General features: G+C 39.4%; 1 protein-coding gene across 2 annotated transcripts; it reads right to left on the bottom strand.

Annotated features, from left to right (window-relative positions):
• Positions 1–1,069: 1,069 nt before the first annotated feature.
• Positions 1,070–25,068, bottom strand: rnf122 (ring finger protein 122). 2 transcript variants are annotated; one of them, XM_079251057.1, is made up of 6 exons: positions 24,972–25,068; positions 14,827–14,983; positions 5,881–5,926; positions 4,303–4,344; positions 4,124–4,206; positions 1,070–2,232 (listed from the first exon to the last, which is right to left on the bottom strand). In XM_079251057.1, exons 1-6 carry the CDS (start codon positions 24,994–24,996, stop codon positions 2,118–2,120), a joined length of 468 nt encoding a protein of 155 aa, XP_079107183.1. In that variant the 5' UTR covers positions 24,997–25,068; the 3' UTR covers positions 1,070–2,117. The 2 variants fall into 2 exon arrangements, with proteins under 2 accessions (XP_079107183.1, XP_079107184.1); XM_079251058.1 differs by having other exon boundaries at positions 4,124–4,203.
• Between the last annotated feature and the right edge of the window lie 974 nt (positions 25,069–26,042).

Here is a 26,042-nt window from a genome sequence, read left to right as displayed (position 1 = left end):
CCATCCACTGTACTTCTGGCTTGAAAGGCTAAACGGTGAGGTTCGTCCACACTGAGATGTTTTTGGAGTCTCTCAAGCAGCAGTGCAGCTTTTGCTATTGCATCAATGCATTTGCTTTTTAAACCTCACTACCATATCTCAGTGGAAACTAATACATTTAGACATTATTATCTGCTTTGTGGAAATTTAAAAGGCTAATTTTTTCATGCTACTCTTCAATACTAACATAATAATGAATATCACACTGTATTTGTATCATCAAATCACACAGAGTTCATATTTGTACCTTTCCTTTAATAAACTTAGAGTAAAAAACCCTCCAAGAGTTACATGAAAGTGCTTTAATTGTTGTGGCTCAGGCTATCAGACTGTTTAAAGACAAAAGCTCCCTCAGGTCCACTCATTTGATCCATTTTGATGCATTACTTCTATTAATGTGGTACCACATGAATTCATTCATTCAGTTATTATCTGAACCTCTTAATCTGATCAAGGGTCGTGGGGGAGCTGGAGTCCATCCCAGTAGCCTTCGGGCGCGAGGTGGGGTACACCCTGGACAGGTAACACCACATACAACGCTGTCAATCAATGAGCGAGAAGCTGAACAAACAGACAACTTTATTTATCACCATTTCAACTTATTTACATCTGTTGGTTTACAAAACGTGGAATGTGGTCGGCGTCAGAGTGAATGTTTCTCTTCTCATGTGCAGAAAATGCAACATGATTTCCTTTTTTTTTCTTTTCTTGGCTCATGGACGTTTGAATTACAGTGCAGGTGCCTGCTGTATTTTAACAATGTGCTTTGTGAGTTTTGTGCTCAATTTAGGCAGTGTTTGGCTTTCAGAGAAATCAACCCAACGATTAAACAATGTGAAACAAAATCATGAGCAACGTCACAAAAATTCTACGTTGCTTCTCGGATGAAGAAAGGCTGCATTCTTTACCTCTTTAGCCTCTCCGCTCCTTTGCTTTGTCAGCTCAAAAATAAGGGATCTGCCATGCTACATACAGATTTTACTTATGGAAAGACGGACAAACAGAAGCTTTTTTTTCTGTGAATTCAAAGTGCAAACTTAAAAAATGATCCTCAACATATTACAAATAAAGTGTTACAGTGAAAGGCAGGATGTTTTGTTTACATTAATGTTAAAAACATGTCTGGTTATTAAAAAAAACCAAAAAGTCTGCAGCATGTACGAAAGGTAAACTGCTGTAGAAGTGGGCATCCATACGCATTATACACATCATATCAGAAAACATCAGTTGGTTTGACCCGATGAAAACATTTGCTGCGAATGGAAAATGGCTTGAACTATGAATATGAATACTTTAGATACGACTGGTGTGAATTCATATTTTATAATTATCTTTCAACATTTATTTTTTAATTACAGTGGCTCCAATAGAATTTTATAGAACATATCTCATCTATTTTTTTCTTTGCTACAGCAATATTTGCTCAGCACTTGATGCTCTTCTTCTATCAGCTCTTCGGCATGAACTCTAAAAACTGAACCTGTGTTACTGAAAGCAGCATAAAACAAAAGAAAAACACATAACTTTGCCTGTATGTGGCTTTTTCTCAGATGTTTTCATCAAAAAGAACTGATGAAGCATCATCTGCTTATTTTCCACAGGACGATCAGCTGATAGGGATATCATGTCATGCCAGCACCCACCCTGACATGCAAGACTCATATGGTGCCTACCGCTTTTATCCGTCAACACTCAATTGTCCACATCGCAGTGAATTAGCTGCCTCCTCCACTTCTTGGTGCTCTTAACCTCACTCAAGGCAGCAATAGAAGATGTGAAGAACGGGTGCAGAGGGGGATCTTCAAAGAAGGGTGGTGGAGTGACGTGTGGGTGGCTGAAGATAATCTCTCACACTGTAAGGTATCTTGTTGCTATCACAGAGGTTGTTGCTAAGCAACTGCATCCTTTTGAGTCTTCCTCTGGGTGGCAACTAGGTTACCCCAACTTACTCTCATCATGTTGCTGCTCTGTTGTATATTAACGACAAAGCCGAGTCCTTCCTCATGTCGGTCAGTAACTTGCACCAGCTGGTGTGGCCTGGAACTGGTATCCCACCCAGGCTGGCAGCAGCCCAAAGTTTACACCAGTTCATCCAGCAGAGTCCCTATGCTGTGATGCTGCTCTGGGGGGCCAGATATAGGCTTGTTACACATGGGGCAGACGCAGCGCACCTCCAGCCACTTTACCAAGCACCTGTAAGGAAAAGAAAGAAGCAAGCTGAACAATTAATTTTCTATGTCCAATAAACTAACTCAGGTTCGCAAAGGGGTGGAGAACATCCTGGCTGCTGTCAGGCAAAACGAAGGGTACACCCTGGGACTATATTATAAGCTTTCAGTAGCTTTCAAGGAGGAACCCTTTCACACATCTCTAACTTTAAAAAATGATCATTGTATATCTTTTATTTCTTTAGTATGTGTGTTTGACTAAACAAAACAAACTAAACCAAATTTAGAAATGTTAACTTAACATGCATGATTGCATGAAAGCATCTACATATGCACATGGATGCCTGTGCAAACTCCACACAGAAAGAACCTAAATCTGAATCTTTAATTCGTATTTGTTTTTTTGTTTTGTTTTGTTTTTATTTTACAAGTAACTACTCTTTATTTCCTACATCCGATTATTCTATAACAGAACTGTGGGGAGGTGGAGACTATCCCTGCAGCTTCTAGGAGAGAGGCAGGAACACCCTGAGCAGGATGTTAGTTCATCGTAGGGCAAACACAGAGAGATAAACAATCACTCATGCTCACTTTCAGGATTAATTTAGATTAGCCAGTTCATCAGACATGAGACATGAGATGTGGATGAAAAACACTTGAACACAAATGAATCCTTGCTTAGTTAAAGTTACACCTGAGAGTTTGTGCTGGTTGCCTCACAGTAACGGCAAAAAAGCTAAATTGTTGCATTACGGTAACAAACTACTCACACACACACACACACACACACACACACACACACACACACACACACACACACACACACTCTTACCACAATAAATAAAACACTGCAAAATCACAATATGCTCATTTGACCATTTATTTGCTGACACATGCCTTTTTTTAAATTATCTTCAATGTATGGTGAGATTAAGCGGCAGAATAGTGTCATGATAACATCAGGCTAATTATTTCACATATCTTTAATTGATATTATTTTCAAGGAATAAAGCTGAAGAGTATGTTAACAGAATTTGCTTAACATTTACTGAAAGCCTGTCCAGTTGCCTTTAACTTAGTCCTCATGGACATACATAGACTCTTTAAAGTCCAGGTTAAACAAATGTCACGACATGTTACATGGATAAGAAAATAATTTGTTAAATGTGTATAAATACAAAGATATTTGTTAGTTTATAAATTTTCTGCTCAGAATCTTTAAGGATGGATTTAAAATTACAGGTCCATTAGAAAACAGAGTCAAATTCAGGATGAGCAAAGGCAGATTCTGCTTTTTCATTCATTTTCTCAACCGCTTAGTTTAATTAAGGATTGCGTGGATGCTGGAGCTTTTCCCAGCACCTGCTCCTGTTTATTTATTTTATTTACATAACCTTCCTTCAAGCAGGATGTCCATAGAGACTACTGCCTCTTTCTCAGTGCAGGATACATGCTATAAGTCTTCTCATATGAAACGAGGCACACAATAAAACAGTTACATAAAACGCTAAAACAGCTTCAGACTGGCCTAAGTTTAAAACAGATGCCTTGCGCTACCCAGACGAGCCATCAGCCATGTATCTGATGACGAGCCAACACTTCTGCTTTCACTTTCTGCTGTGTTATGACACAGAAATGTGACTTTTCACTTAAATTACAGAGGTGAAAAAAAACATACTTCTCCAACTTCAGACATCTAAAAACTTCAGGATAGATGTCCTTCCCCTGCAGGACCTTAGGTTCAAAGTTCAAACTGCAATAATAAACTGCATCCCTGAACAACATACACACACACACTATACCCCAAAACCCTAACCCTGAACAGCAAAATGCATAAATGAATGAATGAACAAGCAAACAAAAGATGAGCATAAGCAGGGGAAAGGCAAACCAGAACTGCACTGTGCTGCACTTACTTCCTGTGAAAGGCATGTTGGCATGGCAACACTCCTAGTTCATCTTTCACTTTGAAGTCCTCCAGACACACGGCGCACGTCTGCTGTGTGAGCAAAAAATGAGACCAGGTCAGAGAGGAAAAGTCGTGGTGTAATTACTGTCAATGATGTAAATGATTGCATAAAAAAGTCCTACTTACTCCATGAAGATTCAACTTTTTGGGATCTCCTTTTAGAACCACCTGCAAGCGTAACAAAATGTGTTTTTGAAAAGAGATTATCTTTTAGATTATATTTAGAAAATAAACTTCACAAAGTTCACAAAAACTCATAAAAATTGTGTCTGGTTGATGACTTCCCCCCTATTATAATGTGGTAACTAACTTATAAGGATCATAATGTTGTGGAATAAACATGTAACTAGAGCCTAATCGTTTCCTCCCCTCAGTGCCAAGCCAGATGTCTCTCCTCAGATGTTTACCATCTATCACGTTTTTAGACTCTTGTTTCGGTTAAAAAAGAGACAGACTAAAAGCTGGGGCCTGTGTTTAGGTAGAGGGTGGGTGCCACCCACTGGGTGGGGGTGTACTATGTATGTAACTTGTGTTTTTACCTAAATGTGTGATGGTTTTTTACATAGGCATTCATCATTTGTGTTTATTATGTCAAGCACTTTGAGCTGTGCTGTATTATTAAATTTTTATTAAAGAAATGTGCCAAAACCTTCTGCAATATTTTCTTGATGTTTATTTTTTCTGTTTTAAGATTCAAGTGCTGCCAGGTGCGTGGATCCAGTGATCAGTGAGGAGAGAGATGTTTCTCATTAACTAGTACTGCAGGTTAAAATGAATAGTTTATGTTCACATTTCCGTGTCTCAGTTTGTAACTAGTTCAAAGTTCACTTCATCTCAGCACAGATGCGCAGACAGAGGACAAAAACAACCTTTTTTAATGTAAGAAGTTCATATTTTGTTAACCGGCTATTTACAGCGTACCTCTTCCCTACATTCAGAGCAAGAAAAAGATGCTGCAAAAATGTATGAATATTATAAAATTTCTTCTCACACCAGACAGATGCTTCTAATTCCAGTCTTTACTAATTAGAAGTTGACAAATCTGACATTCAGACTTGTTTTTTTAGCACAGCTGGATATAATTTGCACATAAATGTTCTGACAGTACTTAATAGACTGTGAATAATCACAAGCAGACAAGGCATCTGATGTGCACTTTCCATCGTGCACTCCTCTTTTTACCTGCAAGTTTCCTTTAGTGGAAAGTGGGTGTAGCATCAGGGAAATGTAGGTAGTTACTGCTGAGGGACATCACATAATCTGAACGAGTTTGTGTTCAAGTTCTTTCAACATTCACAGAAAAACTAACTTGTTCAGTGAACAGATTTATTTGGAAACAACACAGTCTGTAAGACTGGAACCTAACTGGAAGAGAGGAAGGAATGAGACTCTGGATGGCAATGCACTCCCTCACAGAGCCAGGATAATCTCAGAATACCTCCAGAATTTGGACATGAAAAGGATTAACCGGTCTGCTCTTAGTCCAGACGTCAACCCCTAAAGAACTCTTTTTTTGTTTGCACTAATCACATGTTGCTCCTCTACAGAAGCACAATTCTCACAAGTTGCAGTTAGCATTACGGCGCAATAGCAATTAGTTTGTAGTTAGTAAAGGGGAGAGATAATCAACTAAATAAACATTTTCTTACTTATGTTTTAGGTTACAACAGTATTGTTTTGCTGAAAATTAATTCCCAGTCTTACCTCTCTGTATCCAAAACGTTCACTCTGGGCTTGATGTCGTAATTTACTGTTGATAAAGTAAAAGGAAAAATATTATAGTTCAATGTAACAATTATTAGAGCTTTCAATAAACATGCTATATGTGAACATTTCCTTTAAAAAAATACATTTTCTTCAATAAAGTCGAGTTTCCAAACTGAATAAATGTTAATTGAAAGTAAAAATCCTGTATTTAATAAATGACTTCCAAGATCAAATGAGTGCAGCATAGAGATACAATTTAAGAACCAGTATTTCTGTGATTCTGGCCCTTTAATTCTGTCTCTGAATGATTTCCATACTTCATTTGTTTCTTTATAAACTTCCTCATTAAACTGGATGAAAAATTGAATGGAAAAAAAGACAAAGAACTGGATGTTTTTTTAATTAAACACTAGCTACAGTGCTTTTTCCACACTCACTTTTATTGTATCTCTATTTTCTTCAGTAAATGCTTAAGCCATCAAGAAATCAGTTTTTTCTCTCTTTTTTTTATTTAGAAGAAATCTGTTTTTTGTCTATATCATTATAGAAATATTTTGTTAAACATAATCACATCCAGCAGATTTAAACTGCAATATTGCCTCTAAACTCTGATAAAGTATGTCTCTCTGTACCTTTCACCTCCTTCCTCTTGATTACTAAGAAATATAGATGTTCGTGTGTGTCTTAATTACACTGATTAAACAGATTGTTGAACTGAAACGAAGATTTAAATGTATATGATTCAACTATGGAGGTGTGTGTAACTTCTACCTCTTCTCTGATAATAAACAGTCGTCTAAGTCAACTGCAGTGGCCTCTAATCCTCTGCAAGCACATAAACATTGTTCACAAAGTTAAGCAGTCATGTAAGTACATGCAGAATGGAAACACACACTTAGGCGCACAAACACACACTGAAATGCAACTAATGAGTGTGTTGGTTTTTTGAATCACCACCCCACCAAAAACAACAATGGAGAGGAGATCTTTATCACTTGGCGAGCCGTGTCTGTTCCAGAGGGTTATTTCTGGTGTCCAACTAAACTTAGACTCAAACGTCTGACACTGTCTGCAGTTTGAGGCTAACAGCTAAAGCACAGCAGATGAAATGCGATCCTACGTCCAGAAATGAAAGAAAATGAAGAAATACAAACATGTAAAGTTTGAGAAGTGAAGTGAGCAGGGAAATGACAGTTCTCATGGTTTTATTTTTTGTTATTTGTTTTATTGTTTACACTGATTGCTCCATGCGAACAATGTGAGGATACGCGTTTTACATGTGTGGCGCTTTCCCATGGTTAGAAAAAGATGGGGGGGTTGTTGGGGGGATGTGGCTCTAAACACAAGGGATCATTGCTGTAGATGATGGTTTAAGCTGTAACTTGTTTACAAGTTCATATCCATACCCCTGTTATATATTTTAATAATAACATTGATTATGTAAAACTGCTTTTTGGTACACAAATGACTTCAATGGAGAGGAGTCAATGTGGCAACATAAAAAAAAATAAGAAAGGCTCACCATTTTCAATTCTAGTTAAGTGTTTCATGGGTGAATGAACTAAAACTGCTTTCTGATGGTGTATTTTAGGTCAATCATAAATCAACAAATAATAAGTCTGTATCTATATTTTAAAACTAGTAACAGTTCAACTCAATTAGTAAATTAATTTACACTTTTAAACTTTTTAATGGGTTATTATTTACTATATTTGCTTGTTTGTTATCATCTTAAATGTTAGAATTAATTCCTTTGTAATTTTTTTTATCAAAGTCAAACCCACAGAGGGGTTCATCAGCCTCTTAAGAGTCCTGTGATTTGTGACAAAGACCCTTCTTAAATGTTTGCCTACCAGTAAAAAAAAAGCGCTTTTTGACATTTGTCATTAATTAAACTCGTAATTTAATAACGCATCAAATATGGACAGACTGGAACCTACATGTTCAAAAAAACTATCTAATTATGATTGTAGTTATTTTATTTGTTAATTTATTTTGAAAATATTGAAAATCTTACATACTCCACCTTTAATAGCCGTTTTAAATTCCACACAGTGGCTGTCAGTATAAGAGGGGTTCCGGGTAAATAAGCAGTAAAACAACACCTAACATCATGTTACTTAACACATAACAAGACAAACAAGACTTAAAACCCCAAACTGCTTAACACATATCTGAATGGATTTAAACAACCATACAACCTTCACTCTACACTTGGACTTCAAACTTTGACACTTTGACTAAAGTTAGGTAAGTGCTGGAGCCATCGTCACTGCAGGACCTGCAGATTGCATTTAGATGGCCTATTTCTGCCTGCAGCATGATTTAAACAGTCTTCTCCTACAAGATCCTAATCCCAATGCAGATCTCTACTCTCCATCCCCTCCACGGCTTTCCTGCATTTGTTTCCCAGTTAAAACAAACCAATGCAGGCGCTGAAGATCCTTAGTTTTTCTTATAAATATGTCTTTCAGGGAACTGGTTTGTACACGAGCAGCAGACACTTCCTCACAGACAGACAACATACAACACCTGCTGTCTCGCCCTGATTCTCTCCCTAAGTTTGTGTCGGTGTGACTGAAGCAGCTGTGCTGAGTCGGACTCGAGATCCATCAGCCAGAACCTGCGACATGATCAAGACCTGTACAAATAGTCAGCACTTCCACTTCCTCACAGATCCAAATCTCTGCTGCCTGCCAGTGTTAACAGCACTTTGTCACGTTTTGCTTCTCGCCATTCAGTCCTTGGAGGTTATCTTCTTCTGGCCCCCCCCCCCTTCTCAGCCCTGGGACTCCGCAGCAGTCTAAACTATAAAAGGTTTTTATCTACTCTTAAATACAGAAAATATCAAATAATTGAAACAGTCAATCTATCTTGATTTGATATCGGTTTATCTGAAAAAATACCTTTACTGAGTCTGATATATTGTGTTCGGATGAACCATTTAAAGCCACAGCTTTGAAAAATAGTTTTTCAACATTTGAAGGGCAAACACAGCACTCTCTTAGTCACCAGCCATATTTCCTGTTTTAAATACTGCTGTTACTGTGTGTTTATATTAAACCTTCTTGGTTTTTTGGTGGGTAGCAGACAGACCTGATGACACTATTCCTTCCAACATTTTGGGTTTTTCACTTGACAGGATACAAAATGTGTGAGGAGTACAACTTGGCAAAATGACAGCAAAGCACCAAACCTACCAGGTGTGTTGATGTCAAATTTAGCGTGAAAATGAGAATGGCAGCCATATTCAGACCAAATTCAGAGTTTGCATTTCAGACAAAGCTTCACGTCTTGGGTTCTTGCCAACTTTGTGCCGACAGCAACATCTGTTTGAATGTTAGAGAGCTAAAAGCGCCTGTGTCAGCTTAGCAAAACCTTAACTATAAAATGTCAAGGCTGCTTTTTTTTCAGGAATAATTGCAGGAAGATTAGCATATCTAGCATATCAAACTCACAAGATATGGAGTAGCCTGGGTGATATAATAGGATCCTGCCCCCAACAGAGAATCATCACTCTCTTTTCAATCTGATGAATCACCTGCTCTATAAATGAATTCACAATCACACTCCTACCCAGGATTACTTTCAGCTTGTTAATGGAGCGAAGGAAATGACTCAGTGGTTGTGTTTTGTAGGCGAGTGTCTCGAGAGATGCAGGAGGGAAGTGAGCTTTTACTGGCAGCTGATGGTAAAACAAGCCTTTAAACAACAATCTAACATAGAAAAAGAGCAACATCACCATTCTGCGTATAATTATGTTTTTTCTAATATTTTATACTAAATTAGAACACTTTTTCTGCTTTATATTCCTATCCTAATGTGTTTAAACCTCTATATAAAATGAAATAGCTATATTCAATAAATGTCAACAAATATTGACTTTTTAAAGCAATATTTTTCCATTTCTGACCTTAAAACTATGCATCTGACTATTTTGAGGGCACACTGACATTCATTATGCAAGTTCCTGGAGCTGTTGTTGCCCTGGAGCATCCTGAGGCTGATAAACTGCATTTCACAACTTTTTTTTTCTAGCCAGAGGCATCACATGACAGCTGGATTTTTCATCATGGCACTAGCTGACATACCAGTAACTCCATATCGACTCACTGGCCATTTTAAATGCACACCACGGCTGATTGAGCAAAGACACTCAAGATGACATTATGTGAAGAAGCAAGGAAAAGAAAGAGAGAGAGTAACATCGGCAGAAATATAACAAGAGTCGACATTAGATTGACTTTTACTGACTGGAGAGAGTCCAGAGAAGAGACAAGATGCAAAACGGAGGCTGAATTAGGTGTAAAAAATTCAGTTCAGTAATGCTGCTTTAAATATAATTTTTCACTAAAATGATTATCTGTGTGTGTGAGAGAAAGAGAGAGAGAGAGAGAGATTTATTAATAACAACTTAAAGTCAGCACAAACTGTCAAGGTTGGTGCATTGAAGTAGAGGTGGAGGAGCAATATACAGACTCCTAAGACAGCAGGAGGACATTAAATGAAAGCGATAAAAGGTGCTTTAGAACTCTCGAGTAAACAAAAAAAAAAAAAAAGAAACAAAACAAAGAGAACTATGAGCACAACTCGACTTTGCCAAGGCAAAAATGACAAAGACAATGAAGCTGAGACCAAAACATGAATGACAGGAAAAAAGAAGGAATAAATAAAGTGCATAAAAGTGATATATATCTGCTGGTACTAGGGCTGGGCGATATGACCTTTTAGTTATATCCCGATATTTTTATGCCATGTCACGATATACGATATATATCTCGATATTTACCTTAGCCTTGAATTAATGCTTTGGTGCATACAATCGCATCAGTAAGATGATTTTGTGTCTCCATTAAAACATAATTGCTCATACTGCGTTAAGATATGCTGATTTTAAACATTCATGTCAAAAGGATGAAATTGTAACGAAGCAAACTGATCAAAACTGCATTTATTGAACAGTTAAAGCAGTGGCAGAAACATGTCATTTTAAAACAAAATAAAGTGCCTTTGTATGATGTAATAAATGCAACGTATGAAAATAGGTGCTCTAGGGGGTGACTTTTCAAATGATGAACTATTATAAGGCTTTGCTTTATGGATATGTTTTTGAGTTGTCGTGTATTTTTTTTTAATCGCAGAGTTTAGCGTAGAAATCCGTCTTATAATACAGGCAGAATGTCCTCGTATCGTCTCCAATAAACGGCTTCAGCCAGTTTTTAATTCAGGATTTGATTCTCACTCCTTTCTGTACTTTCTAGAGACATGACGCGCTAGATAAATATTTAGCTTGTTTCACACACACAGTGGATGAGGTGAGTAAGTGACAGAGGTTGTGAATGTAATCAAATAGAATTAATTATTTTTGCGTGACGTGAAAAACTTTGCAATTTACGTCCCTCTCAGCGGGATCAGTGGCGGATTTGGCTGTTCATTGTGACTGTAGGTGGAGTCGTGCAGGTGTCCTCTCTGCTCCTCTGACTGGCTGCAGCTGCAGCCGGAGCGACTGGGTGCTTTAGGACGGGGAGAGACTCTCGTTCGAGACAATAACTTTACAATATGCGCTTTAAAATCAGTCGCCAAAACACCAGGAAAGTCTCCAATAACTCCTGTAAAAAAAAAGTCGCTTTTCACAAAAAGTCACCAAATTTAGCGAGAAAGTGGCTACACGCTGCCTCTCATGACGTAGCACGTAGCTCACGTTATGTACGTAACGAGGTGCGCTTGCACTCTCTGTGCAAAGCGGTGCAGTCGAGGAGGAGCGAGAAAACCCTGCCCACAGCTAAAAACAACTGCGTGACAACAGGATACTCGAATATGACGAATATAGGCATTTTCTATATTCGCACAGGGGACTAGCCACGATATATTGAGTATATTCGATATATCGCCCAGCCCTAGCTGGTACTATTCAGCAACTGGTCAACAAACTGGTCCTCCATGTTTCCTGATAGCAAATATACATTTCTTTTACTGTACTGCCACGATAAAAACATTTCAAAATCAGTCTAAATATAGCACAGCAAATCATGAGGTGTTGAGTAATTTGCTGGGGGATCCATACTGAGCTCACGATTAAAAAAAAAAATCTCCTGCAGGCGTTGGTGTTTTCCTGATGAGCTCTACACTGCAGGCCTTGCTGTGTGATGGTTTAGTGAGCTCCTACTGAGTGCTATTCAGGCTGTGTTTATTCTGAGTTTATGCTGTCCTCACACATTGTGACGGGCGGCTTCCTGTTGCCTCATATCCCGTCCTTCAGACAAATACGTCCCTTCAGCTCATCAGGGAGTTCACAGTCAACAGCAGGAGAGGTCACTGTGTTCCTCTTATTCTTTTTTTTTTTAAACCTCCTTCCCTCTAAACACATTTCTCACCTACGCAAGCTGGCAGTACTTATGTGCTGTCAGATTATTTTTAATATGCTGACTTCTGCTTTATTTGGAAATCAGCTTTTGTATTCTCATTTAAAATATATCACCAAACATCTGATGGATTTCCATAACATTTGTATTGTAACAAAAAAAAAAAAAAAAAAAAAAAAAAAAATCACATTAACGATAGAATAACCTAGGCTGAACTCTGTGCCTTTAAATAAACTTGTCAGACTGAAAGAAATGTAATCACATGCAGAATGAATATTTGCAGAAATAATAAAAGCCATTAATGCAGATGTGGGCGAAATTGTTGGTACCCTTCGGTCAATGAAAGAAAAACTCAAAATGGTCACAGAAATAACTTGAATCTGTCAAAAGTCATAATAAATAAAAACTCTGTAAAATTTAACCAATAAAAGTCAAATGCTGCTTTTTTTTGCCATGCTTCAACAGAAATATATGAAAAATAAACTCATGAAACAGACCTGGACAAAAATGATGGTGTCCATAGAAACGACTGAAAATAATGTTACCAAAGGGACATGTTAATCCAAGGTGTGTCCACTAATGATGTCTACAATCTTGTATTCAGTCAGTGGGCCGATATATAGGGCTACAGGTAGTCTCTGTGCCATTTGCTGACATTGTGTGTACCAAACTCAACATGGACCAGAGGAAGCAAAGGAAAGCGTTGTCTCAAGAGATTAGAAAGAAAATTGTAGACAAGCTATTAAAGGTAAAAACTATAGGACCATCTCCATCTCCATGCACTTTGTGTATATTTATATACTTTGTGCTTTACTGTTTCTTACGAAAGTCCAGCGATTATTTAAATCAAACCATTGTTGAAGTTTCTGTAGTTCCTTCTCCACCATATCTGAAGCTGTCTCAAACAATCCCACAGCAGGACACAGCTGTGTCATCAAGTGTTCATCAAATGGTATGTGATGCTTGCTACCCAAACAATTCAGGATTTGGCACATATGCAGCCACATTCTTTGCTGGAAGTTGAAAAGATTTGTAGAGAAATGTATGTTTGTTGACTTATACTGATCAACAACATGCCAATGAGAGATATTCACGTGTAGCTAAAAAAAAAAAAGTGGGAAAATATTGTACAATGAGCTTTGTGAGGAAATAATATATTCCAGTGCAGCCCTTCTGTATCTGACCTGAAGTGCTTGTTTCCATCATGACATTTGTTTGGGGGCAGAAAATGTCATATTTTGGCAAAGTTGACCATTTTGCAAACCAGACTAGCTCTGTATGGACAGTGATTGAGCTAGACAATGTTACATGTCTGCAACTGGCTTAGACTGCTAAGGGATGTCCCATGACGCACTGAGCACTTCCTTTTCATCTCTGCTCCTTCCATGTAGAAAAAATACGGCATCATTAAAATACTTCTTCTTCCAGGTCTTCCTGGATAAAAGTTGCAGTGCATGTTGGTCTCTTTCCTGTCCTCCACCCCAACCAGTCCAGGCAGATGACCACCCTCACTGAGCTGCGTTTTGCTGGAGGTTTCTCCTTTCCACATGTTGCCTCATGCAGTTCAGGATGAGGGGGGGGGGGGTGGTTAGATCAAAGCCCAGATTTTAGTTGTAATCTGTTGGTTTTCCTTAACTAAGCTTTTTATTAGGCTCAAATTGATGTCTGTGAAGTGTCCGGAGATGACATTATTGTGCAGTGGTGCTGTACAAATAAAGCTGAACTGAACTGTATTGTATTGAATTGAATTCAATGAAATATTTTTGCCTATTATCTGCTAATAAATGAAACCACTTAAAATCCTCTCTCAGTCAAAGATTAGCCAGTGTCCTTGAGACATTTCAGTGCCATTAGTGTTACCACACTTCAGGTTTTTTCATACTGTTCACCCCTCAGACCTGAAGATCATCCTTCCAATGTAGTCCATGTGAATCTCAAACACTTACATCAGCAGTTTGATTGTTCTCACAAATCCAATTATGTTTTATAACTATTACATAACTCTACCAAACAAAACAACCACACTAAGACTTGAAGTATAGTCCGGTCACAGGAGGTCTGTGGAAAATTGTTATGGGAACATAATGAAAAGTGTACCTGTCCTTATCTGCTCCTGCAGATGGGCAAAATTTCTTTTCTGGAACGGGCTTAGCAAACTTAACCGATGCTACTTGCTAGCAGGAGAGGCAGCTTCTTTGATCACAAAAAGTGATTTGAACTGAAAGTGACATATTTCCCCCATAAAATATCCCTTTAATTCAGCAGTTTTGCAGAAAATGTCTGCAGTTCTACAAGCTCAGTTTACATCATCGCCACACACATTTGACTTTAAATGATGCTGCATTCAGTGCAGTTTGGAAGTGGGAAGTCAAAGACCATTTTAGCTCTTGCATTTGACTATTTGTTTAGCTTAAATAACTGAATATGTTCTAACATGTAATGTTTTGTGTGTTTAGTAGGAAATCTGACATTATTCACCTAATTATTAAGAGCTGACGCGTTACTATGTGGGAGTCAACTGATTGGCTGATACATTCAGTGGTCTACTTCAACTCATTTATTTTTGGGTTGCCCCCCTTACCTGATGAAATAACAGCAGAAGATGAGGCTCAGGATGAAGACAAATATGCCTGTTCCAAAAATGACCATGTAGATGTTGAGAGGCAAGTCCTGAAAGGTGATGGGCGGCATGGTACACGACTTGTTAGAGTAAACCAGTCCCAGACCACAGAAGCACCCTAAAAAACAGACAAACACAAGAATTTAACACAGAATATCTGGAAATCTTTTTTAAAAAAATCAGCCAAAAAAACGCTTTTCGGTACCTCAGTATTCATGGGCTCAATTACAACAGTGACTATTGGAGGAAGTAAGACATTGCTTCTCACCATGAAGGTCAACTAGTCCTATAAATTAAACATGAAAACCTGTTTTTAACACACTATCCAAGTGAAATGCAGAATATCTTAAACAATTGTCTGTGTGTGTAGTTTAAAGACATCGAAATGGACGGAAAGCAAGAATTAAAAAGACTATATTTGCAGGATTATTTAATGTAGAGTTCAAATTAAACACCTCTACCCAGCAACCTATCCAGGGTGAATCCCATCTCTCCCTCGACAGCATTCTGGTGTTTTCTCTCCCTAAACTAAACTCTTACAGAGGGACACTGCAGCACACTCCTCCATGATACATTTTGAATTTCCCCTGGAGGTGCCCTGCAAGCTTCCTATGTGTGTTTAACTATGGAATACATCATCACTGTTGTATAGCTGTCTGCAGTCAAGGTCAGAGGCGGAATAGGGGAACCACAAATGTTGCATGACATTGGACAGATTACAGCGAGGGAGCGGTTTACTGTGTTTGAGGAAGTGTTTTTATCGTTTACTTTACTATATGATTACTCTGGACTCTGATGAGAAGGTGAAGATCAACCGGCCTATTTAACCACAGTGGAGAAAGCAATCAGAGCTTGGAGCAAGCATTTCGGGTTTCACGATTTAGCAACTCATACATTTTTATTTAAATCTTTTATCACAAACAAGCGTCCACACCTTGCATATGGCATTGACTTTAAAAAAAAAAAAAAAGCTATTTTTTTTTATTAACAACATTTTAAAAAAGTTTGGGTTTTTTTCTGAATTAACGCTGTTGTATTTTCTAAGCCAGTTAGCATTAATACCAGGCTTGATCCAGAGAGGGTTCAACATTTCTCGTTTGTTTATTTTAATTCATTTTTATTTTGTTTTGGGATTGAGACATTTGAAAATAGTTTTGTCTCTAAGTTATGTTGATGGGATCATTATTAGTTTGTCCACTTTGCGAAGACACCAGCTGACTTTGCGCTTGTTCACACATAAAACCCCTCTGACATTATAGACGTGCACGCCATATTTCTTCAAGATCAGTTAGTTAGATAACAAGGCATGTTCCATGGATATAAACTGATACATATAAAATGTACATAGCCTTTGTTAATTCAGAAAAACAGCCTTTTTTTGTAAAACTTATCTCATTAACTCAGAAAAATTGAGCTTTTTTTTTTCAAGTGAATGCAATACACTTCTGTAACACCTAAAAATAAACTTCCTGTTTTAAACCTTTTCTTGAATCTTTTTAATAAAGCGTAGCTGAGAACTACAACTTCGTCTGTAGCTGTTGTGTAGTTATCCATTATAACGATGAAACGCACAGCTTGTCTTACATTTATCAAACAGAAACAAGAAAATTGAGAACCTTGAATTTCCATATGACAAGCACAAGATTTAAATGAGAGACAAAGGCTGTGAAGCAGCAATTAGTTACTTGCTTTTTCTCTGTGTCTGTGGGAGAAGTGAGAAGTCGGTTTCTGCATGTGAGAGAGGGGGCTTTGCGAGATCAGGGTCGTGCTAACCCAGAGAGTGATAGTGACGCAGGATGCAGCAGCGCAGTCTGCTGATACAAGCTTTTCCTGATTAAAACTGGAGCGAGACCGAAGTCTGACACTGGTTTTGTGTTTCCATCAAAAACTCCAGCAACTGATGTCTTTGAGGGGCCCTCCTTCAGTCAGAGACAGGGCACTCATCGGTAAAATCTGTTGTGTATTGCTTGATGAAGCACTCTAGACTCTTGGCCCTTCAAAGCCACATAGCAGCAAATTGTGTTTTCATGCGCAGTTAAGAGCTTTGCCTGAATCAAAGGCATCACCCACTCCTCCTCGAAGCTGTGAAAGTGTTGCCTGGGTTTAATAATCCTAAAAAATGGACTGGAAGCCTGTTCACGTTGTGAAAGATGGATGAACAAGCAAGACATGAGGACAGATAGATGTTAGACAGAGGAGATGTATGGGTGTGAGAAACAGACATTTTGACTAGCAAATCATTACAAGGAAAGGACAGATAAAAAGATAATGCTGAATGAGCTTATTGAGATTACACTGAAGCTGCTCCCCAAATAAAATGTAGCAAACTAAGATGGATCGAGTCATTGTACGCTAAAACTGCACTACCAGCTTTCTGTAGGTGCTCAATAAGTAACACCTTAAAAAGCACATAGAAAAAATGAAAAACAAATGAAAACGTGTTTTTGTCTGGAAGAATTGTGCCCACTACCAGTTCATGACTGTGTGCCTTTGAGTCAGGTAAACAGGCACACAAGTTAAAATAAAAACAGTATGAGCTCCATGACAAATCAAAGATGGGTATAGTGTGTGTGTGTGTGTGTGTGTGTGTGTGTGTGTGTGTGTGTGTGTGTGTGTGTGTGTGTGTGTGTGTGTGTGTGTGTGTGTGTGTCTGGGCCCATGTTGGTTTTTCCTTTGCATTAGGAAAATTGCAAATTAATTTTGATTAAGATCACTTTGAAGAAAAGCGTAAAATAGAGGGGTGGGCCAGGCAGAGGGCTGCGCTCTGTGATAGCTCTTGTTTCATGTGTCTTTCTTCTTCTTCTGTCTCTTTTTTGTTCCACAGGAAACAAAATGTTACACTTTTGTTTCCTGCTAATGGTGCATACTTGCACCATTAGCTTGTAGTTACTGCAAATCGTCAAACTACAGAACAAAAGCATGGAGAGCAGCTGCTGAGGGTGCATTCAGGATCAGTTTATGTATCTATATTTGTGTACGGTATTCCCCATTGATATATTACTCTATGGCCCTGAACATAAAGCAGCTGTTTTAGGTGCTACTTGACATTGCAATGGATGGACGGATGGATGGATGGATGGATGGAATGAATAATGAATGGATGGATGGATAGGTGGGTGGATGGATGGAGGGATGGATAGGTGGATGGATGGATGGATGGATGGATGGAGGGAGGGAGGGAGGGAGGGAGGGATGGATGGATGGATGGATGGATAGGTGGATGGATGGATGGATGGATGGATCGAATGATGGATGGATGAATGGATGGATGGAATGATGGAAGGATGGAATGATGGATGGATGGAGGGATGGATGGATAGAATGAATAATGAATGGATGGATGGATAGGTGGGTGGATGGATGGAGGGATGGATAGGTGGATGGATGGATGGATGGAGGGAGGGAGGGAGGGAGGGATGGATGGATGGATGGATGGATGGATAGGTGGATGGATGGATGGATGGATGGATGGATCGAATGATGGATGGATGAATGGATGGATGGAATGATGGAAGGATGGAATGATGGATGGATGGAGGGATGGATAGGTGGATGATGGATGGATGGATGGATGGATGGAGGGAGGGAGGGAGGGAGGGAGGGAGGGAGGGATGGATGGATGGATAGGTGGATGGTTGGATGGATGGATGGATGGATGGATGGATGGATGGATGGATGGATGGATGGATGGATGATCGAATGATGGATGGATGAATGGATGGATGGAATGATGGAAGGATGGAATGATGGATGGATGAATGGATGGATGGAATGATGGATGGATGGAGGGATGGATAGGTGGATGGTGGATGGATGGATGGCTGGATGGATGGATAGTTGCACAAAAAGATGTGAACAAATTGATACATAAATGATGAAAAGCTTGTCAGTGAATTGGTTATGGATGATAGATTGACTAAACGGTTGGCAGGATGTAAAGACAAAGGGATAAATGACTGAGTGGTCAGTTTGACGGAGGCACAGAGAGGAGCCTATATGGATGGGCAAACGGATGGGAGAAGTGATGGACAGATACAGAGGCAGGGTGATATATTGGAGGATAGTCAAACAATTTGGTAAAATGATGCGCAAACAGACAGATGGATGTATGCATTAATGAGAAAATGATCAAACAGACAGACAGATGAACGAAGACCTTTACAGGATTCATTTCCCTGTGATGTCTTTTGTTTTCTCGCAGAGGCACTTTTTTTTAAAGATCAATCATGGTTTTTCAAGTCACTCCTGCAGGCAAAGTAACGCACTGACATTTCTATCTGACACCTCTCCCACCTCAGAATGGAAACAGCAGAATGAGTAGATCGATGCTACCCGCCTCTTGGTTCAACTCACTCTGAATGAGTGGAGAATCTCCATTAATTGAGATGCATCGACGGCTGCACGTTCAAGCCACCAGTTTCCGTAGGTGGGAGGCAATCATTAGCAGAAACATCAAAGGATGAGCCTGGTCTGTAATCAGCACCACAAATTAAAGTCTGATAAAAGCACATGAGCAGACTAAAGCCAGGAGTTCAGACACTCAGGAAAAATTCTTACTAATTCAGAGGAAAAGGCATTATGTTGAGACCATTTTGCAGGAAGATGTGTGTGTTTGCCAGATGATGAGTCAAAAAAACTACAATAATGGAGGCAAAGTTGGCTTCAGCAACTCCAATGATTGAGAAAGCGAGAAAAAGAATTGCTGATTCTCAAAATAAAATAGAAACTTGGAATATCAGAAGAAAAATGACAACCTAAGAATAAACAGCAACTGATGATGTGGACTAAAAATGACAGGAACTGATAAAGCTTTTCTTTTACTGTGTTTTTGTAAAGTAGGGATGTCCTAAGTTAGTCCTCAAAGGCCAATGTCCTGCAGGTTTTTGAAGTCTCCCTGTTCCAGTAAACTTGGTTTTTGTTAAATGGATCGAACAACCAATTAAGTTCTGCTCAATGACTAATTCATTTGAGTCAGGTGTTTTTAAGCAGGAATACATGGAAAACCTGCAGGATTGTGGTCCTTGAGGACCGGAGCTGGACACCCCTGTCATGAATTATACTCATGCTTTTGTTTTGTTTTTTTTATTTTGTTTTTTCATCCTGATACACATCCATAAAATTTCCCTGCTGTGCATTTGCATACTGATTTTAAGGTGTGTGGACTTACACGGTACACTCAGATACATCTGTAATGGATTTGCTTAAGTAAAACAATTGTAGTGTTTGGTCCAATTCTGATGAGTGTGGATTATTAACTGTCTGCTTTAAATGTCTCAGATGGTGTAAGTTAAATAACTTAACATATTTTGATTTAACATTTATCAAATAAATTCCAGAAATGAAAGAAGTGTTGGTAAAATTAACACAAATTAGTATACCAGGATCTTTTTCTTTGACAATTAGCATCTCGTGATATCTTGGATGAAATTTGTGGAAGGACCTGGCTTTGAGGTTGGACAATACACCAAAATGAAAGCACTACCTTTCCAAATGTACATGTGGATAGGAAATGGACTGAAGAAGAATACCCCTTGTTCTCCATGGTTCCACACCGGCCCATTTTTAAGCTGTTTCTGTTTTCCACATGTTTTATTTGTAAAATTCAACCAGTATAAAACGTATGCTCTAAACTTTAGACACGTGCAGCCATTTTTTTCATTAAATGCAATTTACAGTCTCTGCTCTGCTGTAAGGCTTGCATGAGTCAATCTGTGGCTGTCTGCCCGTGCATTACATTTGGGTAACTGTTTTAACTGGGAACAACAATAACACATGCACGTTAATCAGCCTCATATCAAACAAAGACAATGAGGATCAGAAGAACAGAGTGGATGTTTTAGTCAAGAGATGAATCATTGTCACTTACTTTAGTTTCAGCCTGGTTACAGGTCCATGTATGTGATCCTTTATATGTATGTCGAGGACAGGTGTGTGTAAACTTGGTCTTTGGGGGGTTGCTATTCCACAAGTTAGGGATATTGGTATCGGTATCAACTCATTATCAAGCGTGTGTACTGGTACTGGGTATTAATAAAAGTGAATCGATACCACACTAGTCAATCTCGCACAGATGTGTTTGATGACATGCTACGGACATGTTTTAAAAGAAATAAATGCCTTCAATGTTAAAATGTGACATTTTTTGTTACACTAAAACGGTGATCCTCACTGTTCTTTCAACAAGAGACACACTCAATATACTAAGACAAGAGGAGAGTCACCAGCCCCCAAAAAAGCGCTACGTATCCTGTTATGTTGCCAAATCAGTAACATTTAGCTTTTTAGCAAGGAATCATTATCTCAAATATTGCAGGGAGTAATGGCATTCTTACGCAGCAGTATATGGTGAAAATACAATAATGCCTCCGGAATGTGGGTTTTCTTTTTCATGATATATACGGAGCTACCGAAGGAGCAGTTCTTTGGTCCATTCAATTTTGACTCAAGTGTTTTTTGAGCAGAGAAACATCTAAACCTGCAGCTCTCAGGAACTAGTGTGTGTCTATAGAATCCCACTTGGTTTGCACACGCCAACACAAAAACAAGTATCCAGCCTCAGTGGTCTACTGTAGATAGGACCCAGTCAGAGAGCTTAGGGTGGGATTATGTAGCTGACCCAGCTGACATCCAGATAGGAAGTTATTTTGGAGCCCCTGGAGTTAAGCATGAACATGGAGCCATTAGCTGCTTTTCCACCATAAGAACTTTTTGTAACCTTTCCAGTAATAATTTTTTTACGCATTCAGACAATAGGAACTATGCATTACAGCCCTCTGTTCCTATAACCGTTTTAGCTCCTACTCCGAGGCAGGGTCTTTTCGGTAGCTACGCCCCCAGATTTCCACTTCTTGTGGCTCCAAACGACTGCTGCAGGTATGGACAACAACAACGTGTTGCTTTCTTCTCTTTTTATGTTTTGCTGCTTTTGTTTTGTTGTCGTTTGAGGCTAAAATAGCACGTCACTGTCGCCGATGGCTGCGCCACATCAGTCCCTGTCAAGGTCCCTCACTCGATGTGCGAATGCAGCATGAAACAGTTCCTCTTGCGAAGGACAGCTCACAGAACAAAATTTGAGGCGGACTTTTTTCAGAAGTGAATTCTTCGAACGTCTCTATTTGAACCCGACAATAAACAATCCAGTATTTTTTTACTCATTTAATACCCAGATAGAAATACTGCTTCTTACATGACCTTTTCTTCTTCTCTTTTTTTGTAGATATTTGACCCATCCACAGCACAGCAAGCCTGACGACTGAAAAATAATGATTCCCTGCTGCAATCTATGGCTTCTTGTCATTTACCAACTTACTTACAGATCTGAAATGAGCTCATACAAACCTGCTTGATCGTTTTGGAAATCCCTGCACTAAACTAGCAAGTTGTAAGGACGTCTTTCACCTCCTCTAGATCTCTGTCACTATAACGTAGCACAAGCCATTTTATATGCAGTTATGTGCTTCATCCCTTCATCAATTAATTTCCTCACTGCATCCACAAAGACATCCACAACTCAAGATTTGAGGTTACTTCTATGTATTCATTTAACTGATTTAACTGTTTTAGCCTGTAACAGTTTATGTCACATTTGTCCATATTCAGCCATAAACATTAGCAATGGGCAATACTGTGTCAATTTATTCCCGTTGCTACAAAAGCATTCCGATGTTTAGCAAAATCGAGAGTAAAATCTACATGTATGGCACGAGCTTTGTCATGAAATGTCAGCTGCATGAGATCGTCTCTGCTTCCCAGAATATCACTGAGGACATGACCTCAGCGTCCACACGGGTGAGGATGTGGACTTGCAAACAAAACAGCTGTATTGACCCCTTTTTTTTTTTTTTTTCCCATCATTGTTGCCTTAGTCAAACAATCAGCTTCACAAAGATCATCTGAAGACAAAGGAAGACTCACAGCAAGGGGGGCGGGGGGGGGGGGGGGGGGGGGGGGGGTATGCAACTGCTCCTGTATTCATGTCACTGCACAGCTGATGGCACAAATCACCTGTGAAGCTGCTGCAGACTCACAACCAAAATCTGGGTCATATCAATTCAACTCTTTGTTCACCGTGTCAAGACTGTCTGTTTGGGTGGACACTGGAGCTTTCCTCGCCCACCTTTGCATGTGTAAAAATCCGACAGCTACATGTGATATTTTGCTTTGGGTGGAGCCTTGCATGACCACTGACCTATATATTGGCTGTCTCATGAGGCACCCTGTTGCCATGGTGCCAAGAGAAGCAGATGCAGAGAGAAGGATGGAGGCTTACAGCGAAAGTTCTCATTTGGAGGAGAAAGAAAATCTGTGTCAGACAGGCTCTCATGCTGCCTCTCAAAAAGGCAGGGAAGTCCCTCTGTGATTTGGCAAGAGCTGTAAAACACCTCAACGGTGGATGTTTCCCTGAGACAAGATGCCTGGTGGGGTTTTGTCCTATATATGCCAATTTCACACAAAGCTGCCTCTGCTGCTGCCGCTTGCGCTAAAACCAGAACTTCACATCAAATATTCAGGAGCTCACATGAGAGGAAACACTCAAGCCTGACTGCGCTGTCGCTGCTGTTCTTGAGATGAAAGTAGGTTGGGCCCCAAAACTTCTCATTGCATGCATGAAAGCACTACATGTGTCATGCATAAACACCAGAGCGCAACCCAAAGCAGGAAGAATAAAAAACGTAGACAAATTAAAACACGCTGAATGTTGAGCTGTGGCTGCTTCATTTTTCCAGCAGTGTGTCACTGTGTGTTTGTGTGCTGTTCTGAGAGTGTGTACTATGAATAGCAGGGGAGTTGAGCTGCACAAAGGGAGTAATTGTTCTTGTCTGAACAGTCCACAGAGGAAGGCTGCTGCATTCAAACATGCAAAGTTAGAGGAAAAAAAAAACAAAAAACAGTACCAATCCATCATCTGTGCCAGGCATTGCCATCACAGTGAGGCACCAACATCATTTAAACTGCGATGAAGGGGTTCATTTTGTCTGAGAAATATCGCTGCAGAGGCAAAATCGACTCAGAAGCTGTTCAGAGTTTTTGCCTTTCAAAGATAAGAGCTCAAAGTCAAGAGGTGAAAGTGATAGATTGTAGATTGAGTCTGGCAGTGCAAACAAGATTATCCACTGTGCCAAAATGGCTCACACACAGCACAATGATTGGCCTTGTGTGGCTCTCCTTGGGAATTACTTGAGATGTAAATAAAGGTTTCTATTGATTAAAGAGTCCCTCGTTCAGCAAATCAATGCAATCATTGACAAACATTCAGATATGAGCTGTTTTAACTCAAAATACAAGTAGCAAGCAAGCAGCAGCTCATAGAAGTCCCTAAAAATTAGCATTATTTAGCAAAATATAGAGTACTGAATACATGATTTATAACATATTAACACCTACAGGGCTTCAGCTGTGCTCTTGATAAAATATTGACTCTAAACATGTCAGAAAATTAATCATTTTCACAGAATAAAAAGCAACGAATTCTAAATATCCTGTTTTCTTTGGTGTAAAATGTTAAGATAACACATTTATGGCAATAACACTTCAAATCCTCACATACGAGATGATATAATTAGGTATTGTGCAGCATTCTGGCTTGACAAGCAGATTTATCATACAAATAGACAAATCTCTGCTTTATCTATACTCATATATCCTGATGACAGAATAATGTCATTTTTAGTTATATCAAATCATTCTTTGCCTCATTCAAATAGTAGCTATTTTTTAACATAATTTAGTCATCTAATATGCTGTGAATTTATGCTTTTCACAGGGGGAAGCATTCTTGTTAACAACCTTCTGTGTAATTTCTACATGGCTTCACATAGCTTCCCTGTAGTGTCATATAAGCCATTTAAACGATAAACAACAGACTTAGATGAGATATTACCACTGTGGAGCTTCAAACTTACTGGTAAACATAGATATAGCATTGCACATGTTATAATCGAACCTGTTTTGTATCCTTTTAATAAAAGATGTGAATTACCTTTTCCAAGAACAAAGAAAAGAGCTCGCTTGTTCTGCCACATGTCTTTCTAATGAAATAACGGGCTTTCTTGCACACTGCAGGCCAAAGAAACACACAGATGTCATGCTATAAGACGACTGCTCACCGTTACACCACTGAAACGGGTGCATCAATGCACCAGAGGGAGTCCTCGCCGCCGGGATTCGGTTCGTGTTTACCAACAAGCCGCGGCCGCCGGTGCAGATGGGTGGCCGCGATGAGGAGCGCGCGAGCGGCAGTAGGTGACTGAAAGCCAGCTGGGTGAAAGGTGAGCGAGACAATAGCACCTGAGAGGACGCGAATAAGTGGGTAGATAAAGGGCGTTTCTTTTCTTTTTTTTATCGGAAGTTGCAGCGTTGTTGTGTCATGTTATCTGCGCGCGAGATCAGACTCAGAGAGCAGCAGAGTTTTATTTCTGCGGATTTTCCCCTCGTTTCCTCTCGCCGTGGCTGTTGTTGTGAGGCTTTCATTAACGGATGGTATGACACTGACCCAGTAGCAGCAGCAGCATCTGTGTGTGTGTGTGAGACGGGAAAACTGGAGCAATGGTTCGATTTTTGCCCCCCTGCTCCCGCCTCCGCAGACGCGACTGACGCGCGCAGAGACCAATCCGCGGACGGTGTTGGTGTGCGTTGTTGTGACGGTCTGACTGGCAGGAGCGCCTGCTGATCATGGACGGATTATTAAACAATGGGCCTGGGGGGGGGGGGGGGGCACAGATGCGTTAAAAAAAAGACCCCCAACATGTCTTATCAAGGACTAACACACCATGGGAAGAAAACGATGGAGATGCAATTTGTTGTGTCTCCAAATGTGAAGCAAAGAAAAAATGTGCCATCCACTTTGGTCCCATTCTGTCTTACTGTGGTCATTTTCCCACATGGTGGTCTCTGTGTGGTCATTTTATGCATTGTTTCTGTTATTCCCCATTAGTCGGGGGCTGCTTTGTGTCAGTTTCTAGGTTTTTAGCGTATGTGGGTACTTTTTTCAGTTTGAGTTAAATGTAGTTGTTTTTGTAAAAGCTGATTTTGTCTCATTTTGTGTAATTGTAACCATTTTATTACTTTTTTTGCTGTCAAAATTGAGGGAAACACTTCTTATTTATTAGAGTTATTTAATCTCTTTACATTAAATTTCTTTTAACTTTATGATTTTGTGACATTGTCAGTATTACATG

Source organism: Telmatherina bonti (genome assembly GCF_933228915.1).
Source record: "Telmatherina bonti genome assembly, chromosome: 13".
Classification (NCBI taxonomy): Eukaryota; Metazoa; Chordata; class Actinopteri; order Atheriniformes; family Telmatherinidae; genus Telmatherina; species Telmatherina bonti.
The sequence above is the reverse complement of the archived record's forward strand: the minus strand, read 5'-3'. Positions and strand labels throughout refer to the sequence as shown.